The 15,651-nt window shown below is 39.3% G+C and overlaps 1 protein-coding gene across 2 annotated transcripts in view; it reads right to left on the minus strand.

Moving 5' to 3' along the window:
* Nucleotides 1-15,651, minus strand: part of LOC122658621 (bifunctional dethiobiotin synthetase/7,8-diamino-pelargonic acid aminotransferase, mitochondrial) — a 45,692-nt gene continuing 30,041 nt past the window's right edge. For both annotated transcript variants that reach the window (XM_043853647.1, XM_043853646.1), the window contains 2 exons: nucleotides 10,468-10,580; nucleotides 1-263 (listed from right to left, as the gene is read on the minus strand). In XM_043853647.1, coding sequence (XP_043709582.1) covers nucleotides 59-263; nucleotides 10,468-10,580 — 318 coding nt within the window. In that variant the 3' untranslated portion in view covers nucleotides 1-58. The remainder of the gene's footprint in view (nucleotides 264-10,467; nucleotides 10,581-15,651) is intronic.

The following is a 15,651-nucleotide window of genomic DNA, read 5'->3' on the forward strand; positions in this document are numbered from 1 at the left end:
AAGATCTTCAAATTTTTTTTTTTTCTTCTTTTTTTGGTGGAAAGAACAAGTGCACATGTTATAGCTCACGAGCTTGTGATTCTTTCGCCTTTCTTTGGCTGAACTGATGCAATCTTCCATAAAGTTTGGATAGCAACTCATCACAGACATGAGGAGACGTGCATGGCCCGCACATTAGATAAATAACATTACCAAGAGGCCTCATATAGACACCATCTTCACGGAGCGTCTGGACCAAAGAACTTGCATATAGTGACGCATAGCTGCACACAATTCAGTAATCAATTAAGGTTTGAGGTGTACTAAAACAAGAGACTCAGGGCAAAAATAATAATGAATTGCTGCCATTGGGCCCAAGGTTGATAGTTTCTAGAAGCCTAAGAAATTAGGTTAAAAGAAACTTAAATAATTTCCAGAATCGCAGTGAATATAAAATAATCAGATTTAAAGAGGACTTAATAACTTGAGATCAAATAAACAGAAGTGCCTCAAATTCTAGTTGAAGGTCAGTCTTATGATTAGGAACAACTCCTCAAAAGATGGGACTTGATCCAATGGTTGGATCTCAAGAACCAGTCCTGTTTCAGAATTAGCAACTTAAGATCCTAAAAACTAGGAACTCAAGTAACCCACAAAATACTAGACAGAAACTTGTCAAAAGCATGTCAAATGTCGTTTATAGCTAGGAGAACATCTCACAGAAGTTTCAGTCGATCCTGCTGGACAGATTAATAAGTAAGAATACTACTTAAACAAAGAACTTATATCACAAAATTTGATGGCAAGAGAGTACTGATCTTTCAAACAAGAATCAGAATACTAAATACCAGTAGCAATGATCAGTAAACAATCAGTATCAGATCCAAGAGATCAAGCCAGAAACTGAAGGACATATATGCTCAGGTTCATAGAATCTCAGATCTGGAATTAGAACACAAGATAAATACAGACCTGATTGATGGAGCTTAAACAGTGAAGAAGGGGTTTAGAAGAAGAAGATATGACCAGACCTCTCACCTGGCCCTGCTGGTATCCCACCAGCAGTATTGGAGTCTCACCAATAGTGCAGTTGAATCTCACAACCAGTTTATGAATCACACAGAAGAACAGCAAAAAAGCCATGCGATACTCATAATAAAAATTGATGGGGAGCTTTCTGGCTCTTACAACAATATATAGAGTTGAGTCATTAGGTTTCATACAATAGGAAACTGAAACAAAGTTTCAACCTTCCCTAAACTCCTTCCATAGTACAAGGTTTTGGGAGTTTTTTTTTTTGAAAAGGGGGAGGGTGTCACAAGCCACCGAAACATAAACGAGTACGATAGGAATACTACAATGATTTGGTTGAAATTTTGCAAAAAGATTTTTCATTTCTGCCGAAACATTATGTACCGGTCAAACTTAATTTGGTGTGCGCGATTGCTGTCAAAATCACTCTGAATGAAAATATTTTTTTGGGCAGCAAAACAAATGAATATTTTACCGCACTTTTGGTTTTTAGCAATGTTTACCATATTAAGATTTATGGAATTTTTAGATTTGAGAAAAACCCTAGCATTAGAAAGTTGAAATTGCACCTATTGTTGAAAATTCTGTTTTTGTTCTTGAACTGGGGGGTTGACTTTTTTTCCTCTTGGAATTTTATTTTTTAACTATTTTTATTGGATTCAAATAGGGGGTATTTTCTTATTTATGAATAATATCTTAAGTAGTTCTTTACTTAAATGATATTAGACATAAATAAGTGCCTATCCCGGTTTTTGGTATAAGTGTATGTCCTAGTTTCCCACTAAGTGAAACTCCTATTTGGAGTTTGTTTTTGCAAAATTTGTGGAATTCCGTGAATATTGGCTTGATCAATGTCATAATAGCCCAGCCTTTATTTATAATATTGAAATCATATGACAAAAATATAACTAAGCAATGTGGGACTAAAACCCACATACAAGAATACCCCCCCGGACAGATTTACCCTTGAACCCATATTACAACACTCCCCCTCAAGTTGGTGCATACATATCAAACATGCCCAACTTGCTAACAATAGGAAAAAACAATTTTGTACTGATTCCTTTGGTAAGGATATCAGCCAACTGTTCACTAGACTGAATAAATGGAATATAAATAATTCCTTGTTCCAGCTTCTCTTTGATGAAGTGCCAATGTTTGGTCAGATCATGTTGGACCGGGTTGTGAGCAATGCTGATTGCTGACTTGCTGTCACAGTAGAGTCGCATAGGAAGATCAGCACTCATCCCCAAATCTTGAAGAAGCCCTTTGAGCCAAAGAAGTTCACAAATACCCTATGCCATAGCTCGGATTTTAGCTTCAGCACTAGATCGAGCCACAACAGCTTGTTTTTTGCTTCTCCAAGAAGTTAGGTTACCTCCAACAAATGTGCAATAGCATGTTGGAACCGCTTCCTCTAAAAGGCCGACCTTGTAGGAAAGTGAGGAAACAATATGTATATCAAACAGGAGCTCTAACATAGCGGACTATCTAAAGGGGGACACGGGTGGATAAATAATTTAACACCTGCCCGCTCCGAGGGGGACTCGATACCGTGACCGCTGCCTACTCTGGTACCATGTTGAATTCCGTGAATACTGGCTTGATCAATGTGATCATAGCCCAGCCTTTATTTATAATATTGAAATCATATGACAAAAATATAACTAAGCAATGTGGGACTAAAAACCACATACAAGAATACCTCCACGGACAGATTTACCCTTGGACCCATATTACAACAATCTGATAGTGTCATTGTGTTTAAATGGCCTAAAATAGGTTGAGTACCAAGTTTCAGACCCATACTAGGTCTAAAACCCACCGAAACCAGGTTTCAAGTGGAAAAAAAAAATGCACCAACTCGACCAAGATCTCGAGATGTCTCAAGACAACTCGGTTTTTCCCAAGGTCGAAATCTGGTCGAGTTCCGAGTTTTAGTTCCTTGGTCCTGATATATCTAGTCTCACATTTGGTTTATATTGTTCTTAGTAAATATGATCTTATCTATAAGTAATTAAACTGCTCTCGATTTAGAGAAATGTTCTTGTGCTCTAAGAAGTTTGACTGGTCAATGATTTTATTTTTACATGAGACTTTTGTATTAGGTAGAGCACAAAACCGGATCATTATCGGCTCCATTTCCCAGGCAGCTCGACTCTAGTATGGGCATATCAGTGTATATATACAGCGTAGACTACCAACCTAGTATCTGAAGTCAAACTACCATTTTGGGTGTGATTATTAAAAATCTAATGGTTACATTATGTTTAGAGGGCCTAAAATAGGTTGTCCTACAAGTTTCATGACCTAATTTGGCCATGGACCCCGAAACCCAACATCAAAACTTACAAAAAAAAAACTAGTTTCGGACGTGTAGTCTCAGTATTAGCGCTAGCGCCAACTAGCACTAATACTGAGACTACACGTCCGAAACTTGGTATATTTTGGGCCTAGCCCATTGCTTATTGTTACGAGACATGTAGACTCGATATTAGTGCCAGCGCTACTGCTAATACTAAGGGGTATATTGGGGTTTTGTTTATTCTTTTGTTGCCCTTGTTATCTCATATACAGTGGATTGGTGTGGGAAGTTAGTCCTAAAGGATGGACTACCCAAGAGTTGCAACTACATTATTCTTCTTCTCTCTTCTCCTCCTCTCTTCTTTTTTCCTTTTATTATTTACACGGTATCAGAGCAGAGTTCTTAGGTATTGTTACGTTATTATCCTAGGATCCTGTTCACTTCTCCATTCTCAATCAAGGACTTACGGTCTCTCAAGGATATCTAGCTTGTGGTTTTTCAAGGTTCCAGGTTGAATGGGTGCAACACCCTATGCTGCATTTTGGATATTTTTAGAGCCTAATTCATGAGACCAAAAGAACTAGGTCTCTACGTTTGGTGGTTGGGGGATTCAGGTATAAGTTTCAGATTTTCGATTCTTTTTGGGTTATTCTCTCATTGATTTTTTGTTATTGGGAATTTGTTTCCTGAATCGATTTGTGGTTGGTTTCTTTTTGGAGATCGATTTTCTTAATCTATTTTTGTTGGCTGTTTGAAGATCGATTTCTCTTGAATCGATTCTTGTCTGAGTGGACTTTTTGATAGTGATTGGATTGAGATCAATTTTATGGTAAAGAGTTTCTGGTGAATTATTTTTGGATTCAATGGCTAATTCAAATAATGATACAAAGACTGTAGTGGCTGAGGTTGTATCTTCTTCCTCTAACCGGATCACAGAAAAGAAGTTGGAAGGTGTCAATAATTTTCAGCAATGGAAGAAGATAGTTTGGTTAGTGTTAATTGGTCATGATCAACAAAAGCACTTGACACAGACCAAACCTGATGATGATGCATCATGGGACACCGAGGATGCACGTATTTTGGGACAGATGTTGAATTCTGTGGATAATCAAAATGTTGATTTAGTTAATCATATTGAAACTGTGAAAGAGTTATGGGAATATCTAAATGTTCTGTATTCCGGACAAAACAACCTTTCTCGTATTTATGAGTTGTCTCAGGTGTTTTATAGGGCTGATTGAAAGGGTCGTTTTTGACCCAGTATTTTGCTGACTTTAAGAGGATGAATGAAGAGCTATATTCTTTACTTTGATGCAGCTCCAAGTGGGAAGAAGAACAAGAAGAAGAAGTCCTGAATTTAGGGCTTAGTTAGGGAGTCATAGATTAGGATTATTATTCTCCATACTTAGTTTATTTTCCTGTTTTTAGATTGAACCGGTTTAGAATTGGTTGCACCCAATTGGTTCAATTGGTCTAATTTAAGTGAAGTATTCCTATTGGCTAATAGGTCCTTAAATCCTATAGGCTAGTATGGAATCTTCTTTTAAATTAGTTGTTTTAAGTTAGATTCTTTTAATTTGAGTTAATAGGGGTAATTAGGTCTTTTCAGGGTTTTTAAGTTATTAGCTTTGTTTAATTAGGTCCCTTCCACGATTTTAAGTGAGGAGGTAGTTAATTTGTATTAGGATTTGGCATAAAGCCATATTATAAATAAAACAAAATCGTGGAGGCTCCCCCACAGTTTTTTGAATGAAAATTTCATGTGTTTGCTAGCTGCCATTGCTGCTGTTCCTTGCTCCTTGAGAGTGTGTGCATCCTTGTGGGTTTGTCAAGGTGGAAAGGGATCGGTGGACTCCGGTTGACTCCTTATGCAGTTACGGCTGGGAGGATCTCTCTCTTTGAAGGTGGTTTCATCCTTCATCCTTCAAGCTGCTGCTGGTGGATTCCTGTGGTAAGTTTAAGTTTTAATTCTGTTTTTTTTATTCCTTCTCCTTCCCCATTCAATCCCCCTTTATTTTTCTGTTTTACTTTCATAAACCCTAGACTGCTGAATTCTGTCCAGATCTGTTCCTCCATCAGAAATCAATCAAACTTAGGCCATAGCCTCCCCACACCATTGTCTACACTCGACCCTAGCTGCTGCTCATAATCAACACTCAAAACCCTAAATCCCTCTTCTCCATTAAGGCCCCGTAAACCCTAAAATTCCCACAGCACATTCTGGCCATCAGAATTGGACCATATTCTGGTCGAACCTCCCTCCCACAGTCCCCTACACTCGATCCAAAACCCTGCCCTAAATTCCCCTTAGAAACCCTAAATTCAGCCTATTTCCTAATTCCCAAAACCCGAAACCCGAAACCCTAACCCTAAATCTACAGAATTATAAAACCTAACCAAATCCTATTTTCTTTATACCAAAATAACCCCCTAAACCTGCCTATTAAAACCATATAAGACCCATTCCAGAATTCTAAAACCTAACCCTAGTTTTGACCCAAAACCCTAATTCTGCCCAGCCAAACCAACAGCCTTATTTAGATCCTATTGCTTGGCCTCTAGTGGGATTTTGTCTCCTATCTAGAGCTACATTATACTTCCTATAACTTCTGATGTATAACAGATGCAAAATCAGCAAGAGTAGCTCTATGTCATGGGATTTTTGGGAGGTCTTGGCAAGGATTTTGATTCAGTTTGTTCTCAGATTCTCGGTCGTGATAAAGTAGCCATGCTTTCAGACACTTTTTCCCAAGTTCTACGAGTCTCTTGTGAGAATTCTCGTGATTCCACCTTGGTTGACAATTCAGCTCTGACTTCTTTTATACCTAACCGTGGGCCCAATATTGGGACAAGTAATGGTGGTAGTGGTCGTGGGGCTGGTTCTGGTAAAGCTCTTTTTTCTGTTACTCAGGCTACTTCAGATACTTCAAGTTCGATAAAGATTTGTCACATATCCAACGCTTTTGTTGGAAACTTCATGGCAAACCACCTCAGCAACAGTTTGCTAAATCCACTGCTACTACTGAGTCTATTGCTTCATCTCCACAGTCTAAGGGTAAGACAGCGAAGATATCTGATGAAGATTATGCATGTTTTACCTAGTTTCAGATTTCTCAATCATCCCAGCCTCCGACTTTACATTTGTTAAGACTAGTAATGCCACTGCATGTCTTTCGACTAGTTCCCGCCCCTGGATCATTTATTCAGGTGCATCATATCATATGACTAGGGTCTCAGGTATATTTTCTTCCTGTCATAAATCATCCTCTAATGTTACTTTAGTTGATAGTTCTTTAGCTAAAGTTACTAGTATTGGCACTGTTCATGTCACTCCTTTATCCTTGTCTTTGGTTCTTTATTTATCTGAGTTCCCTTTTAAACTTTTGTCTGTTAATCGGTTTACCAAAACCTATAATTGATTAGCTACCTTTTTCTCTGATTCTTGTGTATTTCAGGATCTTACGATGAAGAGATGATTGGTAGAGGTCATGTATTGGGGGGTTGTATATGTATATACTTGAGGACACTTCATCTGTGGCGTGTTCAAGTGTGGCAGCACCTCATCAAGTTCATTGTCGTTTGGGTCATCCTTTGTTGGAGAGTTTAAAGCTTTTAGATACTCGTTTTCAGTCTGTTCTAGTTTAAATTGTGAGTCCTGTGAGTTTGGGAAACTTTACCGTGTAAGTTATCCCCCTAGAGTCCTTGTTCAGTTATTTCTAAGTTAGGTTTTCGTTATTTTGTTACCTTTGTTGATGACTATTCTAGAGTTACCTGGATTTATTTAATAAAAAATCATTCAGAGTTGTTCTCTATTTTTTGTGCATTTGTGAATGAGGTTCACACTCAATTTCAGACTCCTTTGCATATTTATTGTAGTGATAATGCTAAGGAGTATTTTCTGCTCCCTTTACTGCTTTTATAGTTTAGCATGGTATTATTCATCAATCCTCTTGTGTCGACACCCCACAACAAAATGGTGTGGCTAAAAGAAAGAATAAACATTTAATGGATATCACACGGTCTCTTCTGTTTGAGATGAAAGGGACCAAACTTTAACTGCATGCCTTTGTCTGTTTTACGTGGTTTTATTCCCTATTCTTATTTCCTTATGAACATTTGTTTGCTTTACCACCTCGTGTCTTTGGTAGTGTTTGTTTTATACGTGATCATCATCCTAATATTTCGAAGTTGGATCTTAAAGCTCTTAAATGCCTTTTTGTTGGTTGTTCTTGTACCCAAAAGGGTTATCGTTGTTATTCGTTTGAGTTACAAAAATATTTTGTTACAGTTGATGCTTCCTTCTTTGAGTCCACCCCTTATAATGACTCTTCTTTTGTCGTTTCTGAGTTGGATGATGATCTTCCTTTATATATTGTTCAACCTTCTGTTACTCCGGTTCCACAGGTTTCTTCACCACCCTCGCCACGGCCTCCTGTTGTATACCAACTTCATCTTTGGAAAGTTTGGGTCCCACCCGTTTTGTTTACCTCTGCCCCATCTTCTTCGCCTGCTGATCCTGCAATAGGTAATCCTCCTTCCCTTGATGCTTCAGCTGATCTTGATGTTCATATTGCTCTTTGTAAGGATGTTCGGAGTTATACCCAACATCCTATTTCTAACTTCGTGTCTTATTCTGGTTTGTCCTCTAGTGTCCATTCTTGTTAGACTATTGTTGAGAATCATCCTATTCCTTAATCTGTTGCAAAGGCATTGTCTATTCCTGGTTGGAGGGCTGCTTTGAATGAGGAACTATTAACGTTGGAGGAAAATCAGACATGGGATCTTGTACCGTTACCCTCATGTAAATCTGCTATTGGTTGTCGTTGAGTTTATGAGGTGAAGGTTAATCCTGATGGTTTTTTAGCACATTTGAAGGCCAGACTTGTCGTGAAGGGCTATGCCCAAGTGTATGGTGTTGATTACTTGGATACTTTCTCCCCTGAGGCTAAGTTTACTTCTGTTTGCATTTTGATTTCCCTTGCTGGTACTCACCATTGGCCCTTATTTCAGTTAGATGTTAAGAATACTTTCTTGCATGGGGATCTCCATGAGGAAGTTTATATGGAGCAACCTCTTGGGTTTGTTGTTCAGGAGGAGTTTGGGATGGTGTGTAAGCTCAAGAAGTCTTTGTATGGGCTGAAACAGTCGCCTAGGGCATGGTTTGATCATTTCACTGAGATTGTATTAGAGGTTGGGCTGACACGATGTGGTAGTGACCATTAAGTATTTTTCCGGCGTTTTGATGCAGGCAGAATATTTCTTATTGTATATGTGCCAATGATATTGTTATTACAAAAGATGATTCTTCAAGTATTGAGAACATGATCCATTTACAGCAGAAATTTTAGACTAAGGATTTGGGAAGGTTGAAGTATTTATTGGGTGTGGAAGTGGCTCAATCAAGGAAAGGAATTTCGCTTTCACAGCGAAAGTATGTTATTGATCTTCTTTCAGAGACATAAATGTTAGGTTCTAATCCTCTAGATACTCCTATGGATCCCAATTTAAAGCTTATAGCTGATGATGGTGATGTTCTGCATGATCCTAAGAAGTATTGGAGACTTGTTAGGAAACTAAATTAAATGATCCTGAGAAGTATCAAAGACTTGTTGGGAAACTAATTATTTGACCGTGACTCGACCTGACATTGCCTTTCCTGTCAGTGTTCTAAGTCAATTTTTGTTTGCTCTTGGGGCGTCTCATTGGGAGGTTGTTATGCATGTCCTGCGATACCTCAAGAAAGCTCCTGGACATGGTTTACTTTACTCTGATCATGGTCATGGACAGATTGAGGGTTTTTCAGATACTGATTGGGCTAGATCTCCGGTTGACAGAAGGTCAACTATAGGCTATTGCACATTTGTTGGAGGGAACCTTGTGTCATGGAAAAGCAAGAAACAAACAGTTGTGGCTCGATCCAGTGCAGAGTCAGAATATCGAGCCATGGCACATGCTACTTGTGAGCTGATGTGGGTGAAATAGTTATTAGCTCTGAGCTTGGATTTTTCAGACAATTCGCCTATGCAGTTGTGGTGTGACAATCAAGCTGTTATTTATATTGCTTTGAGTCCTGTGTTTCATTAAAGAAAACACATCAAAGTAGATTGTCACTTTGTTCGAGAGAAGCAGCAACAAGGACTTATTTCTCCTTGTCATGTTCATATAAGGAAGCAACTTGCAGATGTGTTTACAAAGTCTTTGGGGAGTACGAGAGTGGATTATATTTGTAACAACCTAGGCATGATTAACACCTATGCTCCAGCTTGAGGGGGAGTATTACGAGACATGTAGTCTCGGTATTAGTGCTAGCGCCAACTAACGCTATTGCTAATAATACTGAGAGGGGTATTTCGGTGTTGACCTTGTTATCTTATATATAGTGAATTGGTGTGAGGAGTTCAGTCCTAACGGCTAGACTACCCAAGAGTTGCAGCTACATCATTCTTCTTCTCTCTTCTCCTCCTTTCTTCTTTTTCCTTTTATTATTTACACTTACAATAAAACAGAAATAAAAGGATCTAGACTAACTAAAGCCCATCCACGATCTAGTTTATGGCAGATCCATAAACCTGGAACAAAACCAGCTAAACTAGTTAAAGATGAACTGCAAACCGTCAAAGACTGAATTAACAATTGAGTCAAGTGTTTCAATAGAGCTTCAGGTTCTTCTTCTTCATCCTCTGGTACTTTTTAGAATACCTATATCTTGATGGTCTTGAAGCTGATCTTCATCAAAGGTACTGCTAAAAATTACAGAGACGGCTAGACCTTTTTATTTTGGCTTTAATAAAAGAAAGGCGATTTTAAAGCCTCGTCATCATATGATCCCATCTCCATGCCAGATGTTCCATATTGGAATAATGTCAGTCACCATTCACATGCCCAACAGCTTACATCAAGTTGGTATTATTAACTTATCGTGGGTGAGGAAAAGAATTGGCATTTGTCATGCACAGTTTAATTTAAAAAGACAGTCCCTGCAGTGAACTTATTTTATAGGAAATATTTAAGAGAATCAATTCAGCCGCAAGAATGTGAGGAAATATTCTATGGACCAAATGCAGCTGCAAGAATGCATTTGAGGTATTGAATCTTCAAGATAATAGTTCCTAATAAGGGTAGAAGAAATGAGCGGAAGCTAATGATAGTACCCAGCATCATGGCCTTCGGCACATAGTTCAAGGGCAAAAACAGTCCCCAGTGCAACTACTCTTTGCACCTCTGGAAGTGAAGATATCCGATGTACAAGCTCCACATCCCATAACTGCAAGCATTTGTGCATAATAAAAAATTAAAGAGATCATGAGTAATAAAATCTTAGCAGAATAAATTAAAGATTAATGAAAGCACAGTCCCATGCTTTGAGTCCACTGTCCATTCAAAATTTAACTGTTTCTAGATGCCTAGTGCCATCAAATCCATACAAAAGAAACCGAGAATACTAATAAAAAATACTGCATACCATTTATATTGAATAACCTTTCTTCTCACAACTCTTTATAAATTCTGCATTGTGTTTCCATGAAAATTAAAAAAAAAAGGCATCTTGCAGACACTTACAGATATTTCATCAAGTATTGCAAAATTTCCAGCTTTAGTGGATAAAACCTAAAATTTCATGGCTACCCCCATTTTAAGGATTTGGAGTGGAATGTAATAGGGATCCTACAACCTAAATCATCCAGGCCTCAGAAAACCTACCTTTACTATACCAATTCCCATGCCAGTCATATGATCTCCAATAACCGTGGCTGAATCTTCTTTAGATCCATATTAATAGATTTCTTGATTTTAAAGAGCAGATTCATTTCTTGAAATCCTAAAATAACCCTAGATTTCTCTTCTACAAGTTTCAGTCTCATACCAATCAAATTTGATTGACTAAGTTGTATCAGTTTATCTCCTTAAGTAGGGGTACATCGGTACATGACTCCTGTTCCTCTATTCCACTTTGTTAACCATAAGCTTTCATCTATTTTACCACCTATTCAACCAAGGTCTTTTTTTGGCCTTCCCCTTTCTCCATTTAACACCCACAATGATGCAGATTCAATGTTCATGCTCAAGTACAAACAGGAAAAAGACCAGACCAGAAACATAGCTTGCGGTTCTGGTTTGGACCAGTTTTCTGGTTCCTTTTATGGTTTAGTTCAATTTTCTTGTACTCCTTAAAAAAAAAATTGTGGGGTCTTCCACAGGCTATTATTTTCCTCTCTTTTTTAAAATTATTTAGCTGCTTGTCAAGGCTGGAATAGTTACTATAAATTCCAGTCCTGATTCATTTCTATTTTTAAAGTTTCCATTTTTCAGGGTCCTACTCGTAATAAGACCTCTCCTTTAGCCTGCAATTGGGAGAAGTTTCCTGATTCTGTTTTGATTCCAGCTTTCCTCTTTGGAGCTTGACTGTCCTTACTAAGTTCTATAAATAAAGAGAAGGGGCTACAATCTCCCAACTATTTTTGGTGTTTGAAATAAGCTTCTGTTTGTTGGCTCTGTGAGATTCAGAGCATCATTCTGCTGTGAGATTCAGTGGAAGGCCTGATGGGATTCCAAGGTTAAGGTTTTGGTAGTGTTTCCAGACCTACAGGTCAGGTGGATTCCTACTTTTTTCTTCTTCTCCATTGAATCAGGTCAGTCTTCTGCACTTCCTAACCCTGTGCATGCTCGTTTCTAATTCTATCCTGTTAACTAGTTTCTCATCTTCGATACCATCAATTACTACATTCTGATTTCCAGTTTGTTTTAGGCCTGATTTGGTTTGATTTCTCTTTCAATTTAATGGGGTGATATCTATTTCAGAAATCGTTTGGTCTGATTTTTGCACCTTATTTCAGCGAAATAAAAATCAAATGGAATAAAAATTCTGAAATAGCTAAGGAGCTGTTTCAGAATTTCTACTTCATTTGATTTCACTCTTGCTCTTTGTTGTAATTTGGGTACAAGGGTATTTTTGTCTTCTTTGTCCCTTAAGGGGTATTTTTGTACTGGTACCTATTCTAGAATGCTCTCTAGTTTATTATAAATAAAGTGGGCTGCGAACATAAGCCATTATTCTCTAACTTTTCTCTCTATTCTGTCATGGTATCAAAGCGAAGATAATTATGGGGATCCGAACCCTAATGAACAAACCCTAGAAGCTCTCTCACCAGCAACTATGTCGGGCGTGACTACTGATGTTACTTCTCCGGATACTCCCAGTGATCACGGCTTTCCTACATTCCCTGTTTGCTCCATTAAATTGGATGGGAACAATTATCTGATGTGGTCTTGCTCCTGCTTTGTTTCTAGAGCGTCCCGTGGTTTTTCTGGTTTTTTCACCGGGGATGTTATGAAGCCTGAAGAAGCTGGTCCTACTCAAAACAAATGGCACTCATACCACTATCTGGTAATGTCCTATCTCCTTAGTTCCATGCTCCCAAACATTGCACGGCGCTATCTCTTACTAGATTCGGCTGCCAAGATCTGGAAGGCTGCTAAGGATACCTACTCTCAAGTGGGTAATGATCCTCATGTCTATGAACTCCAGAAAAAGATTCATGTGACGAAACAGAAAGAGATGACATTGTCCCAGTATTTTTCTAAGTTGCGTAGCATGAGGCAGGAGTTAGACTATTATGAAGATTTCCCTGCTTCCTGCCCTATTGACACTTTAAAGTTCCACAAGAGAGAGGACAGGTTTCGTGTGTATGTGTTCTTGGCAGGTCTTAATGTTGAATTTGATCAGATTCGGGCTCATGTTCTGAGTTGCGATCCTTTTCGCACTCTAGAGCAGGTGTATGCTATCGTTCAATCCGAAGATAGCCTCCGTATAGCAATGTTACAACCTGCTGCCCCAAATTGGCCTGCTCTTTTTCGGGGAATGGATCCTTTTCCCATGAAAGGAATCGGCATTCCAGCAATTGCCCTAGTTCTGACGAGGGCCCTATTAAATGTGAGTACTGTGGGAAGGAACGCCACATAAAAGAATTCTGCTAGAAGCTCCATAGTCGACCTATTGGTAAAGGTCGTGGGACTGGTTCGGTTCAGGCTCATAAAACCGAATCCACTAAAGGTACCCCCCCATTGGAGTCTCTCTCTCTCTCTCCGGAAGATTTGATGGTCCAGCTTCGCCATCTCCTTACACTGAACAGCTCTTCTCCATCTGCATCTGTCGTCAATTCCATGCCAGCCTCCTCTGATTCTCATTTTGCGCATAAAGGTATTTTTGTCAGTGGTCACAGTGCCTATCTCGCATCCAATAATTGGATCATTAACTCAGGGGCCACCGACCATATGAGCGGTTCATCTCATTCTTTTTCTGAGTATTTTTCTGGTTCTTGTAAGGGTAAAGTTAGGGTTGTAGATGGTTCCCTCTCCTCAATTTCAGGGAAGAGTTTTGTCAAATGCTCACCTTTACTCTCCTTATCCTATGTTTTACATGTGCCCAATTTTGCCACTAATCATCATTCTATTAGTAGCCTTACTAGGGATTTGAATTGCAAAGTAACCTTTTTTCAGTCCAATTGTGTTTTCTAGGACTTGGTGACGGAGAAAACGATTGGCAGTGGTAAAGGGGTCAATGGCTCATACCTGCTGGATTCTGCAGATTCCTCAGCTTTGGTGACACAATCTCCTCCGGGTTCTTCTGAAGTTGCACTGGTCGATTTATATAGATGGCATCATAGATTGGGTCATCCTCTTCTAGGGACTTTGGCCAAAGTTTTTCCTGGTTTATTTCAAAAAACCAACCCAAACCATTTCTTTTGTGATGCTTGCGTTTTTGCAAAGCAAAACCCATTCAGTTTATCCTCCTTCCGAAAACATTTTGGAACCATTTCATTTAATTTATTATGATGTATAGGGCCTTGCCCGTTGTGTTTCTATTACTGGATACCGATGGTTTGTTACTTTTATTGATTGTCATACTCGCATTACTTGAATTATTTATTACACCAGAAGAGTGATGTTTTCCGGTGTTTTCAATTCTTCGGTCCAATAATGGACGGGAATATGTTGATCGATTGTTTGAAAATTATTTGGGTGAAAATGGCATCATTCCCCAGACAAGTTGTGTGGACACCCCTACTCAGAACGCCTTAGCCGAATTCAAAAATCGGCATTTATTGGAGGTTGCCCGTTCCTTGATGTTTCAGATGAATGTTCTTGCCCCATATTGGAGCGAGGCTGTCGTCACGGCTGCCTACCTCATTAATTGGATGCCTTCTCGGATCTTGAAGTCTTACTACCCCTTGGAGCTGCTTACCGGTTCTCTTACTTTTGTTGTACCCCTGAAGGTCTTTGGTTGTGTGTGCTTTGCTCGAAACCATCATCAACATGGGAAACTTGATCCTCGTGGCAGCCGCTGCAATTTTCTTGGCTACTTGGCGACTCAAAAAGGGTATAAATGTTATCATCCGTCCTCTCACCGCATATTTGTCTCTATGGATGTGGTATTCCATGAGACTGAGGCATACTTTCCCAGTGTCGCACCTCTTCAGGGGGGAATCCTTGTCACAGGAAGATGTGCTTATTGTTGCTCCTCCAATTTCAGCTCCAGAAGAAACACGTTTATCGCCAGAGGAAGCAGACATGGGCTTGATTTCGAGTAACCAGGACGAAACTTGGGTCCAGGGGGAACCCACGGCTACCCCTTTAAAGGTTTTTGTTTGCAACAAAAAATAGAAAACAGCAAGACGAAGCCACTACCACTACCACTATGCCACTCCAATCGTCACCTCCTGATCCGAGTTCTCTTCCACAGTCTCCTTTTGGTAAGTCTTTTCCTATTTATGATCCTACACTTGATTTACCGATTGCTGTCCGTAAACCGGTTAGGACTTGCAGTCTACATCCTATCTCCAATGTTGTCTCCTATTAGTCCCTTTCTCCACCTTTTCGTGCTTTTGTTTCCTCCTTATCATCCATTTCTATTCCTAAGCATTGGCGGGAAGCATTGGCAGATACAAATTGGAAGGCTGCTATGGATGAGGAGATAAGAGCACCTGGAAAAAATGAGACTTAGGACTTAGTCACTCTTCCTCCGGGGAAGAAACCAGTGGGGTGCAAATGGGTGTTCACTGTAAAGCAAAAGATGGCCAGCACTGTTGATAGATACAAAGCTCGTTTGGTCGCCAAGGGCTTCACCCAGACATTTGGTATAGACTACTAGGAAACCTTTGCTCCTATAGCCAAGTTAAAAACTGTTCAGGTAATCTTGTCTTGTGTTGTGAACTTGGGATGGGAGCTGCAGCAACTGGATGTAAAAAATGCATTTCTCTAATGAGAACTTGAAGAAGAAGTTTACATGGATGTCCCTCCTGGTTTTTCCGGTCTAGACACCCAAGGCAAGGTCTGCA

Source organism: Telopea speciosissima, chromosome 4 (assembly GCF_018873765.1).
Source record: "Telopea speciosissima isolate NSW1024214 ecotype Mountain lineage chromosome 4, Tspe_v1, whole genome shotgun sequence".
Classification (NCBI taxonomy): Eukaryota; Viridiplantae; Streptophyta; class Magnoliopsida; order Proteales; family Proteaceae; genus Telopea; species Telopea speciosissima.